General features: G+C 41.0%; 1 protein-coding gene across 1 annotated transcript in view; it reads right to left on the minus strand.

Annotated features, from left to right (window-relative positions):
* Positions 1 to 3,746: 3,746 nt before the first annotated feature.
* LOC110957038 (unconventional myosin-XVIIIb) overlaps positions 3,747 to 13,170 on the minus strand; it is an 85,436-nt gene continuing 76,012 nt past the window's right edge. The window contains 2 exon segments of the mRNA XM_022202856.2: positions 3,747 to 3,953; positions 6,238 to 7,196. Coding sequence (XP_022058548.2) covers positions 6,248 to 7,196 — 949 coding nt within the window. The 3' untranslated portion in view covers positions 3,747 to 3,953; positions 6,238 to 6,247.

Below are 13,170 nucleotides of genomic sequence, written 5' to 3' on the forward strand. Positions count from 1 at the left end.
TTTTGACCCACTGGTGAAGTGTAGAGTCCAATCACTGGAACATCTAAGGGTTAAAAACATTCAGTTCCTCAGTTTTTTTTAACAGATATCTGCTGTATTTTTTTTTAAATGTGTTAAACCATTTCTAAACAGTTATTGTACAGATTTTCCCTGTAATGTTAAAATACAGATAATCTTGTCATGCTTTTTGTTTTTGTCTTGTCAGATGTCCTACTGTATGTTTTCCTTCTCCGTATCTCCTGTGTTTCTGTTTCTCTTGATTTACCTTCCAGTCCCCTTTTCTATTAGTACTTCCTGTTTTATTTTGAAATCATGTTCACCTGCCTGTCACATGCCCGACTTGTTCCTTGTTCTCCATGAGCTCACCAGGTATTTTGTATCTTTTTGGATTTTTCTTCTGACTAGGTTTTTTTTAGGTATCACTTGACCTTTTAGTTTGTTTTCTTATCTCACCAGCTGATTTTGCTGTTCCCCTGCCGGCCTGTGTTCTCCCTTTTGAGTTAGAATGACTAAAGATTTGCTTATTACTTTCAACTACCTGTCTTGTCTGTCTGCATCTGGGTCCTCTCTATATTTTCCCATGAGAAATATTGAGTAAAATCACAGAAAAAAATATGAATTTCCATGACAAATAAAGACCTCAAACAAAATATCTAAAACACAAAAAGGTCAAATTGAAAACATTACAAATTGTTTCACAAAAAGTAGTGTTTTTTTTTACAATGTAACCATAACATTACACTGTCACTATCTTTAAATCAGCAACAATTATAAAATAAATATTTGCCATTATTTTCACAATTTTTTTACCACTTTTAAATGTTGTATTTCACTTTTTTTTTACAGTGCAGTTTTTTTTCTTCAGCATGATTTTTTTTCTATAGCCAACTATGATGTACCACTTTACTGTCTGTGACAGTCTTAGAAACAAGTATTAACACCTTAAATGTGTTTTCTGTTTTCTAATCATTCTAATAATTAACTGGAGAAAACCTGAGAAATGTGTTTTGAGAAAACTTTCCAAGAGTCATCACTCAAGATCCTGTAACTAAAAAAATTATTGAACAGCAAGACAAAATAATTACAGTGGTACGAGGAACAACTGCTGAGGGACAAAATGACTGCAGAGACACAATAAATACGATGCATAGACAAACAGCAAAGACCACAAAAACACAAAAAGCTCAAAAAGAGACACTGTACAAACCCCCAAAAGATGCAAAATTAAGGCAGAAGATGCAAGCAGCTACAAAAACACACAATCTAGAGGTAGAAAGAAACAACTGCAACGACACACTCACAAAGCACACACAAATAGAGGGAAAATGATAACAAAATGCAAGAAAGTACAAAGAAACCTTGAGCAACCACAGCAAGGTGCAAAATTAATGTGAAAATGGATTGCACTTACGCAGCACTCTTATTTGTAACCTTTGTGGACAAATTACTTTTTATATTTTGCTTTTGACGAACTCATTCACACACAAACCATGCAAGATGCTCGCTTGCTATTGGGAGCAATTTGGGGCTTAATGTCTTGCCCGAGGACACTTCAGCACTTTCATAAAATTAATTTCTGTATTTTGCTGCGTAATATTCTAGACAGCCAAGTTAAGAAACAAAAATATATTTTTCAAGCATCACAACATATGGTCAGCCAAAAGCTTGATCTGCTTGAGTGTGACTGCGTGTACATGTGTGTTTTTAAGAGAGAGTGTGTGTGTGTGTGTGTGTGTGTGTGTGTGTGTGTGTGTGTGTGTGTGTGTGTGTGTGTGTGTGTGTGTGTGTGTGTGTGTGTGTGTGCGTGTGTAATGTTTTGTTTGTTTCACTGTGTCATGTACTTTCTTGTAATATTTTATTGTTGTGATGTTTTTATTGTGACCTGCCAAAGGGCTGGAGATGAAAATTAGCTTCAAGCTAACTCTGGTGCAATACATCAAATGGAAACATTTATGTTCAATGTTGTACAAGGTCCCTTTTTAAATAAAATGATACTACTAATAATAATAAACTTCATGTTGGACAGATTTACTCTTTACACTTTCACTCATGGGCAGATTAAGGCCTAGATAAGAACCCTAAAAGATTCCAGACATGGTCCATGTTCATCTGATCTGCTTCAGAAACACACACATTTCTCAGTGTTGTAGAGAAGATGGAGGATAGTGTGTGTGTGTGGTAAAGACGTTTCCATCAGTGAACTTTCAGACTCTCAGAGCAGCTGCTTGCTTCTTCAGACACGCATCAATAGTCAACTAGGATCTTCAACAAACAGCCACATTTTTCTACAACCAAAACACAACAAATCTCCAGAAACCCCAGTCTGACAGTGCAGTAAAACACCAGAGTGCTGAATTTCTGCAGAGTCTCACTTTGGAAGTTACCCAAAGTTCCAAGGAGGATTTGTAAGCAGCCCTCACCAGGCTGCTTCCCAGCATGCAACAGGTCATCCACCTGCACCGAGCAGAGCCATGGGATGTGTCTCTGGAAGACAACCGTCTTAAGGAGAAGGGATGTAACATGCAGTGACACTTATAAAAGCTGCTCACCAACAAGGAGAAGTTCCTCCATCAGGTACAGACGAGCAAGAACCAAATCTAGAGGAACTTCTGATTAGTAGCGAGAGCAAAGTTAGAGATGAAATAACTACTAGAAGCAGAAAAACACCAACCAGCAGAAGGACGAGGCCTCTAGAGAGAGCCAGAGAACAGCCATGACATGGGCCGACGTCATGGAGGGTATAGACGAGGTGGAACAGCTCAGTCAGAGAGATGAAGAAATCTCCAAACTGGACATGGAGAAAGAGTCTCTGAGATGCTGTTAGAGGTCAGAAACCTCCAGACAAAAGAAAAGCAGGAAGAGAAGGTGGTACTAGAGAATGAAATAAATGATGGAGGACAGAAATAAATAACTGCAAGATGAGAAGAGCAGACCTCAGAAAGAGAAGAAAAAGCTAAAGGAGAAGACTAAAGAACTGCAGGAGATGAGAAGGATGAAGCAGAACAACTCCTGAAGAAACAAATCACCAGTGTGGACGCTACATTTAAAAAGATCCTGGTTCTTACACCTGGCTCACAGGAGCAACATCCACATCAGGAGGCTGGAGGATGAGAAGCAGAAAAACTCCAAACTCAACTTCCAGAGAGACGAGAACGTTGAGTTTCTGAAGGAGCAGATCACTGTGAGAGAGCAGGAACTCCAAAGATTTGATGTTCTGAATCAGTTTCTCTGTTACGCTCTTCAGCATCGAGGAGCAGCTGCTGGAAGAAGAAACAGAATTCCAGCAGAGAGAAAAGACCTGGAGGACTGAACACAACACTGGAAGAGCTCAGGTAGGATGTTGTCCTGAGAAGAAGAAACACAAGAGGAGACTCTTCGAGCAAACAAGAAAAGAAAGAGACAAAACAGAAACGTAAAAGCGGGAGAAAGAGAAGGAACAGTCAGTCTAAATCAACAAACCTTCCATTTATGAAGACTGTAAAGTTCCATTTTTGTTCAAACATCCACAACAGGAAGATAATGTCCTGATAAGTATGTGTGGTAAATGTTGGTGTGAAAAAAAGGATATCTGTGGGCAACTTGATAGCCGAGTGTTCAGAGTGTAATCCACATGGGCACGAATGCAAATGCAGTCTCTTTTCACTGTATCTAATAAAAAAGATTTCAAAAAATGAAATGTTAGAAAACATGTAACATGAAATATTAAAAGCTAGAATATGAGCAATGCACCACGGGGACAAAACTCACACAGCAGAACGTTCATTTCATTTTTTTTATTCATGTACAAACAGTGCTTATTTGAAAATACAGTCGACTGAGTGCCTGTGAACTGGACAGGCGTGTCTTCTGTGGCTTTAATATCGAAGCATCTGCACTGACTTCTGAAGCATTTCCACTCAGTCTCCTGCAGCGTTTCTTTGAAGCTCACAGCTGGACGAAGACAAATAAAGAGGCTGATGGGAGATAAAAAACAACAACAAAAAAAAACAACATGGTCAGAACAGGAAGGATGGTGTGAAACACAGAGAGTTGCTTTGTTCATGTGCAGGTCTGGGCTTGTACTCTTAACTAAAAGCCCAACCAGGACTAAAAATACGACCACCTCAGATATTTATAAGTCCTGCTACACCTACTCTCAGCAGGGAGTCCTCGCTTGGCAGAAAATGACGCTGATGTTTTACACAACTCTAAGCCATAAGATGAAATTAATGGTGGTGCCAGAAAGTAAAAAATCAGGGTCTCATTTCTTGATAACGATCTTTTTCCTTCGAGCATTGCGACAAAAACTCATAAAAATTACATGATTCTCAGGGCAGTGATTAACTGTTAGGAGCTTCTCCATGTTGCAGAGAAAACTTTAAAATGGATTTTTTGAAATAACCTATTATCTCATTTCAAGCTGTTTGGTGAACTTGTTAGCAAGCAGGTGCTTAGTCATACATACAGCAGCTACAGAGCAGCTTTATCATTTATCTTATAGCTCCGTTTTTGGTCTCCTCCACCCGTAACAGAAATGTTTGGCTCTGATAAATGATAAAATAAAGTTCACCAGCTTGTCTCTCACTGTGTCTGCCTGCTGTTTGCTGCTTAGCTGGTATTAAATAGTACCTTATTAGAGGCATTTCTCTAAAAAAAGCGGTCAAATCCACCATGGGAGTAGTAACATTGTTTGTGATCCTACTACAAATCAACCACTGCGGACCACAAATTTTTTTAAAGATTTCATTGTAGGAAATCATACAACGACTGAGCAGCCTTGGCAGAGTACTGCGCTCTCTGAGTGCTTTTCTTATTATTATTATTTTAACTACAAAACTGGCGATGTTCTCAATCAACAATGGATGAATTCATGGCACAAACTGACCACAGTATATATTTTTCCTGTGTGGACATTATAGTTTCCGTCAACTGACACATTATACATGGACTTAAAAGGTGACACAGTTACATATAACACTGTCCTACTGTCATTAATTATCATAGTCATCTTTGTCTTGGTGGCCTGTTTCTAGTAAAATCCCTACAATGCTCTGATTTGGCAACATGAACTGCCTGTAGTCCGCATGACTGCCTTCTTGGGACACTACAGCCTTAATCTCGCTTCACCCATTCTGTAAAAAATAATAGTCTGGCTGCACATTAGTATCATTCTCCCATAGCAGGAAAAAAAACCACTCTGGCTTGTTTGTGTTTCCTTAAACCAATCACAGTTGTTGTGACGCCAAGCGAAGGATGCAGCTTTGGTATTCCCTCAAAATAATGACGAGTGGAAATGTTTTTTGCTAACAAGGAGATGAGCACTGTCATTAAAATAAATAATTCACTGATAAAACCTAGCAGAGGTAACTCACTGTAGGATCCAATTCCTGACATTTTTTGTGCAGAGCTATTCAGTTGTCAAGCATAGACATCGGATTGATTTTATTCACTACAGTGTACTTCAAGTGAATATTGGATTGGGACTCGATATTGGCAGATACTAAACTAGAGAGCACAGTACTCAAGCAATGCTGTTCATTCTCCCATATGGCATTGTCAGAAGTGCAGCATTTTTTTTAATGCGACATTTTTTATTACTTATTGATGATCAGAAATCACGGCAACATAGAATATACAGTAGATGTACGCACAAAGAAAATGACCCGTGATGAGCAGACGTGTGTTATACATCTGTACGTTATGTATGGATACTGAATCACGTGACCTGAATATGTCGTGGGCTGCAGGAATTGATGGGACTCGGAAACACCCCCACTATATAACTAACTGTTCCTCATATTATTCCCGATGGATAAGTCCCGATAAGTCCACAGCAGTGGATTTGTAGTAGAATCACAATCATATGATCATTAGCAGACAGACAGCTGATGTAGTGTTCACTTGTTGTCATGGTTACAGTGACGTCATGCCGCTCTCCGACAATGACACACAAATCTTTAACAAATCCGTTGATCCGGACTATAAGCTGCATCACTGCCAAAATCAAATCAGTCGGTCCTTGTGTCATTTCTGACCTTTCCTGAAAATTTCATCTAAATCCGTTAGTCTGTTATTGATCAATATTGCAAACAGACAGACAGACGGGCAAATCAACCCCAATCGTCACATAACTCTGCCACGTTCCTTTGTGGAACAGTAATATATGACACAGATTGGATTGGGAGCAAAAAAAACAAAAAAACAAAAACTGTAGTTGTACAAATACACACCTGAGTATCTCCACACTGGAGAGCTTACCTCATTTGCTTCAGTCAACCTCTTTCTTCAGGTATCTCTTCATGACTGATGCCACGTCTCCGCCCTCGCTGCCCTCTGCCTCCAGTCTTTCTCCCTGTGGCCTCTCAAACATGCGTCTTGGCCTGCCGCCCTGGGAGCTTCCTCCTGATCCACCTGAGCTGGACGACTCTGTCTCGGAGCTTTTCCTGCTGCGGGTCGAAGGAGGCAGCTCTCCGAAGTGGACGCTCAGGGCCCTCCTGCCCCCTCTGACGGAGCTGGCCAGGCTGCTGGTGGACTGCGCTCTCCGGATGGCAGGCAGGATGTCAGAGGCTGCATCCTCGCGGTCCCCAGCCAGACGACGGTTTTGGAAGACCATTGGTTCTGATCCCAGAGAGCCCTCGCCTCCATCGTCTGTAACAAGACTCCCCAGCATGCACCGCCGTGGTGCCTGAGGGGAGCGCTGGATGGGAGTTGTCACAGAGCGCAGAGGCTCTTCTAAGTCCTCCTCTGGGATGGCGAGGGAGGGAGGACGATGGCGAGTGGCGAGGGAGGATGCCAAAGAGGAGAGTCGTGGCAATGAGGGAAGCGATGAAAGGGAATCACTCGAGTTGAAGCGAGAGAGTTTGGCAGTAGAGGCTCCAGCAGATACCTGAGAGTCGGCGATGGAGCGAGTGCTGGCAGCTCGTGGCAGAAGTGGGGAGGACGGTTTGAGGATGCTGGGACCGGGACGGGGCTCCTGAACGTCTTCTGGGCCGAGAGAGAGGGCTGAGGCTCTCCGTCTAAGAGTGGAAGCTCCAGTGGTTTGATAAATTGGCAGGGAGATGGTGCTGCCGGTTCCATCTCCGGCATCACCACCACCTCTGCGTTTACGAAGTCCGTCCAAGAGCTCAGACAGCGCTGAGGAAGATGGGGCTTGACCAAGACCTCTGGTACCAACTCCTCCAGCCTCTGAGCCCTCATCGTCAGGATCCACGCAAGAACTTAAGAGGGATGAGAGAAACTATTATAGCTGGAGCCCATTTGACAAGCTAACATATATCTAAGGCTGGAACTCTTTTCTTTATATTAATCTATTAATTGATAAGCCTGAATTTACAGTTTTGCAGAGCACATATGATTTGCTTTTCTGTCCAACCAACAGGCCAAAATAGGGCTGAGTGTTAAATGAAGGTAATTTGAATAATTTATAATTTTTTTTTCAGCATTATGTGAATATGAGATCTTTCTTTCTTTGTTGGACAGTCTTGCAAGTGCTACTATCTTGTTGCTGCACAGCTGCACAGCAAATACCAAGAGTAGCTGCTCTTGGTATTGCTCTTCACTATGTTATAGAATAGTCATAAAAGCCTGGTGCTTTTCTACTGTTGTATAACAACAGTAGAACATTTTATATAACACACAGGAAAAATGGCATAAGGGCATAGTGTACTTGCTGTGACCTGTGCTGGTCAGACCGTCAGGTTTATTACCTCCAAGTATTGTCTGTACAGTCCTTAACTAGAAAAATATTACTCTCAATTTAACATTATGGTATAAATGAATCAATTGACACTGAAACTTTGCAATAAAGTGTCTTATCGTCTTTCTTCTCAGTCATCAGTACTTGAGGTGACAGTCTAAACAGTTTGTTTGGTATATTGGCGTTATCTGATACTCTCTTTGGTAAGGATTGTAAATTCCATTACTATACAGAATTATGTGTTTGGACAAACAAGTACACTATGCCCTTATGCCATTTTTCCTGTGTGTTATATAAAATATACCACATACATGAAGAAAAGTGCCATTTTAATACTCATAAAATAATCATACAAAACATAAAAATTCCTTAAAATTCAGATTTTTAATTTAGCGCCAAAGCAAGAGTTGTAGTTTGACCAGCAAGAGCCCATTCATGGCTCCAGTGATTTTGGTGGCTCTACAGTGAAGTTATTGAATATATGTGTAGTGTCTCTTTTCGCTGTTGCAGCGGTTTTGCTATTTGCAGACGGTCCCTGTTCACTCGTTGCACCGCCGGCTGCTCATAGACGCCAATGTTATTTCTGTAGCTTGAAATACAGCGACTTTTGATAAAATTGGCCTTGTAGCACATTGTCTACCTTACAACGATTTGAAAGAGGCATCGTTCATGTTTTGACAACATATATCTCATGAGTTATTGATGCCGGAAGTCCGAATCTGTGAATATCTTTCCAACTTTACCGAACTCCGCCAGATTCATTGTAAACTAAACTAATGCACGTGTCTGAGTTTGCAAAGAACTAAAACTGGACTTAATTTTCAGCAATTTAGGCTGTACAATGGGCTGATTCATACGCCAATTGCCACGATTCATAATCTCAAATTATGTTGTTTTGTTATTAAGCCTCCTTAGCCTCCTCATTAGCCTCCTTGCATTAGAAGGCTAATGTGTCACCGGCCCGGCTCGTTAGCGTGCAAGCTAAGCAGTACCGTCTTTCGTCCATAAACTGTATATCAATTAAAACAGTACAGTTTCATGAAATAAATAAATTACAAGAAGTTGGATGTGTTATTTACTTGACCTGTGAGGCGTCACCTGCCCCGGTAGGTCCACCGGGTCCACCCGGCGTCTACTCTTTATAAATGGCGCATGCGCGTTTGGAGCAATCTGTGTTCGATTACCTTCCCCTGTGACCTATGTGACGTCATTCCAGTATTTTTCTACTCGTACCCATAAACTTGAATTCGTCCTCACAGGGAAGACTTCGTAGTCGTAGAAATTAGAGTTGCACTCACAACTTTTAGGTTCATACTCGTAAAAACAATCCTAACCCTTAATTTATCAAACTCATGCATATGACAGCAGAATTTTGTGTACACATTTTTTATTAACATACAAACGTTTAACATTACGAATACGAATGGTTAGAATCGTGGATGAATACTTTTGACAGTAATCTTACTCCATATTATTTTGGCAAATTTCTTTCTTTCTTCTTTTATTCCCCTAAGAATCTTGAGATGAAAGGGAGGCTGAAAACAACACATCAAGTTTATCTATTTTTACAGTTTCTGGCTCTGGTAAATGGTGTAAAGACAACATGCCTTTTATAAACCCTACAGTGGGTTTTGAGGTTCAGAGTTTAAACACTGAACACTATTTCTGAGTTAATGAAGCATAATGTTTTAAAACTGTGAGTCGTCTATAAGACTGAAAACACTTTTTGTCCCAGCCGTAATTCTAATATTAAATGTAACTCTCTATAAAAATGTACGTAAGAAGTGTACTTCAAGGATTAGGAAGTATAAAAAGGACAGAACAGATACAAGTTCTAATTTTTATATTAAAAGTGACTGAAATAATCAGTCAGTGATCTGACAGCAATTATTTTTAATACTTTTGACTAACTCGTAATTGTAGCTCTATATATACACAGTCCATCCAAAAACAAAGTCACACACTCTAATATTTCATTGGACCACTTTTAGCTCTGAGAACGGCAGACATTTGCCGTAGCAGTGTTTCAATAAGTTTCTCCAATGTCACAGCATTTATTTCTGTCCAGAGCTGCATTAATTTTCTACCAAGATCTTATATTGATGATGGGAGAGTCAGACCGCTGCACAAAATCTTGTCCAGCACATCCCAAAGATTCTCAGTGGGGCTGAAGTCTGGACTGTGGGAGGCCAATTCATGTGTGAAAATAATGTCTCATGCTCCCTGAAGCACTCATTCTCAATGTGAGCCCCACGATTCCTGGCATTGTCATCTTGGAACATGCCCATATGCCATCAGGGAAGACAAACTCAACTGATGGAAAGATCTGGGGCCTCATTTATAAAGCTTGCGTACGCACAAAACAGGGCTAGAAAGTTACGTACGCCACTTTCTACGCAAAGGTTGTGATTTATAAAAACAAACTTGGTGTGAAGAATGTGCGCACCGATGCGCTAACCTTTGATGCTTGCTTAAGCACATTTTGGAGACAGAGGGAACGGCAGTGCTGGAGGGTGAAGTGGTGAATTGAAACCAGATTGATCTCAAACCTTTATTGTTATCACATATTAGACTTGTAGAGCCGAATAATCATAAACCCTCATTGTTGTAGATGTTCATATAGTGCGCCATTCGGCCTACGACTGTATTTGCAGAACTAAGTTCATATATCAAACTTCAATCTTCAAATGATATAGAGCTGTGGATGGCACTGATTGATTACTATTTGGGACAAGGCATGTGACAGTCAGTCCAATGTTGATCAAGCGGATAAATAGCGGGTGACAACCGTGCGTAACGTGGCACAATGGATGCGCTGGCATTGCTGGAAGTCACATAAATGGTAGATAAGAACTGAAAGAAATTTTAGGGATCACGGAGATTTCCTGGCCCATGAAGATGACTGGCTAACAAGCCGATTTAGAGTCCCTAGAGCAGTACTCTTGGATCTATGTGCTGAACTAGGCCGTCTTAGACAGACCCACCCGCCGAAACCACACCATCCCGGTACAGATACAGGTGCTGATGACTCGGGAGTTTCTGGTGACCGGCTCCTTTCCAGCGGGAATTGGCCGACAGGTATGTGTTTTATGTGAAGAATATATGAGGTTACATTTGTTGTCTAAATCCTATCTGGGTCTGATATACAGTTAAATGATGTCCTTTAGGTCTGGGATATCACAACCATCCCTCAGCGCAATAATGCCAGCTGTTTTGGATGACATTATAAACATGACCAGTGGATACATCAGGCTTCCTTACACTGTGGGTGAACAGGCCAACATTAAACGGCAATTTGCAGCGATGTCCAGTTTCCCAAATGTAATCAAATCAAATCAAATCAACTTTATTTATATGGCACTTTTCATACAATAGAGAAACACAAAAGTGCCTCACAGAGGATAAAAAACAAAAACAACACAATACAAAACACTGTGAAAAACCCGAAACCTTCCACCCCCCAACAAATATACACACAGATACACAATCACATATACATTCACACACATACGTAGACATACGAACAGACATACATACCCACACACACAAACATACTAACATACACACACCCCCACATACACCATCTGTCAGTAAGGAGATATAAAGGAGACATGGCTGGGCACCGAAATCCGAAGTGAGGAAGAAGCTACCTTTGGGGGCCACGCACACCGAGTGGAGTCATGGACCATGACTGCAGGGGAGCCGACACAAGGACCACCCCAGCCCAGGCAGACAAGAGGCTCCACACGAAGGTGTAAAGCTCTCCAGCAACCTGGGCCAGGGCCATCCACGGCCGGGACCCCCATCAATGACCAGAATCAACTCCAGGTGTGGTAGGCCCCCAGGAGGAAACACTGGAGAAACGAGGGACTGAAACAGTAAAACAAATAAATAAATAAAAAATAATAAAAATAATACATCAATAATAAATAAAAGGTATGGAAGCTAAGACTGAGATAAGAGAAAAGAATGTATAAAGTAAAAATTTATACATAAAATAGTAATAAAAATTGTAAGAATAAAAATGTAAGAATAAAAGTCAGCTTAAGAAATTATAAAGAATTAAAATGAGTCAGTTAAAAGCCTGATTAAAAAGATGGGTCTTGAGCCTCTTTTTAAAAACATCAACGTTCTCTGCGGCCCTGAGGTTCTCTGGGAGGGTGTTCCACAATCGGGGGCCATAACAACTGAATGCCGCCTCCCCGTGTGTTCTAGTTCTAACATGTGGTATCGTTAAAACCCAGCACCAGAGGACCTCAGGGTCCTCTGTATGCTCCCGCCCTCTGGTCCTCAACAGCACTTGTGCAGCTGAATTTTGCAATAATTGTAAGTTATGCATGCTCTTTTTAGGAAGACCAGAGAGCAGGGCATTACAGTAATCTAAACGACAGGAAATAAAAGCATGAATCAGCACCTCCGTACTGGCCTGAGAGAGGAACGGGTGGACTCTCGCTGTATTCTTGAGATGGTAAAAACCTATCTTTGTTATGTTTTTGATGTGTGGAATAAAAGTGAGGTCAGAGTCAAAAATCACGGCCAGATTTTTTACTGATTTGAGGGTTTAAAATCCTGTAACTTTGGTAAAATTTTCTCTCTCTGGCCTTCAGGACCAATAACTAAAACCTCTGTTTTGTCCCGGTTGAGCTGCAGGAAGTTTGCTGCCATCCATGAGTTGATGTCTAAAATACAGTGAAAAGGGCATCAATTGGCCCTGTGTCATCAGGAGACACGGGGATGTACAGTTGCGTATCATCAGCATAACTGTGGAAGCTGACGCCGTGCCTCCTGATGACATCCCCAAGGGGCAGCATGTAAAGATTAAAAAGAGTTGGACCTAAAATTGACCCTTGGGGAACCCCACACTTTATCTTATGGGTTCCTGAGGAACATGTATCCATACTTACAAAGAAACTTCGGTCAGTGAGGTAGGACGTGAACCAGTTAAAAACAGTACCAGAGAGGCCGACCAGGTTCCTCAGTCTATTTAATAAATGTGATGGTCTACTGTATCAAAGGCGGCGGTTAGATCTAGCAGAACCAAGACTGTGAGTTTATGGTTATCTAAATTACACCTGATGTCGTTTAAAATCTTTAAAAGTGCTGTCTCTGTACTGTGGTTCATCTTAAAACCAGACTGATGAGTCTCTAAAATATGTTTCGTGTTTAAAAATTCATTCATTTGATTAAGAACAAGTTTTTCTAAAATTTTACTTAAAAATGGTAGGTTGGATACAGGCCGGTAGTTATTTAAAACATTGGGGTCTAGATCACTCTTCTTCAGAAGGGGCTTCACCACCGCCGTTTTAAAGGAGGTGGGGAAGACACCCGTCTGAAGAGAGCAATTGACCAAATACAGCAGCTGGTCCTCAAAGGATCCATAGAGTGTTTAAAAAACGGTGTGGGAATTGGGTCTAAAAGCAGGTCGTGGGCTTTACCTGGGAGAAAAGTGTCTTCGCATCAACCAGGGTAAAATTCTCCAGGGTTTCCTCAGGTAC

The sequence above is a fragment of the Acanthochromis polyacanthus genome, chromosome 18, assembly GCF_021347895.1.
Source record: "Acanthochromis polyacanthus isolate Apoly-LR-REF ecotype Palm Island chromosome 18, KAUST_Apoly_ChrSc, whole genome shotgun sequence".
Lineage (NCBI taxonomy): Eukaryota > Metazoa > Chordata > Actinopteri > Pomacentridae > Acanthochromis > Acanthochromis polyacanthus.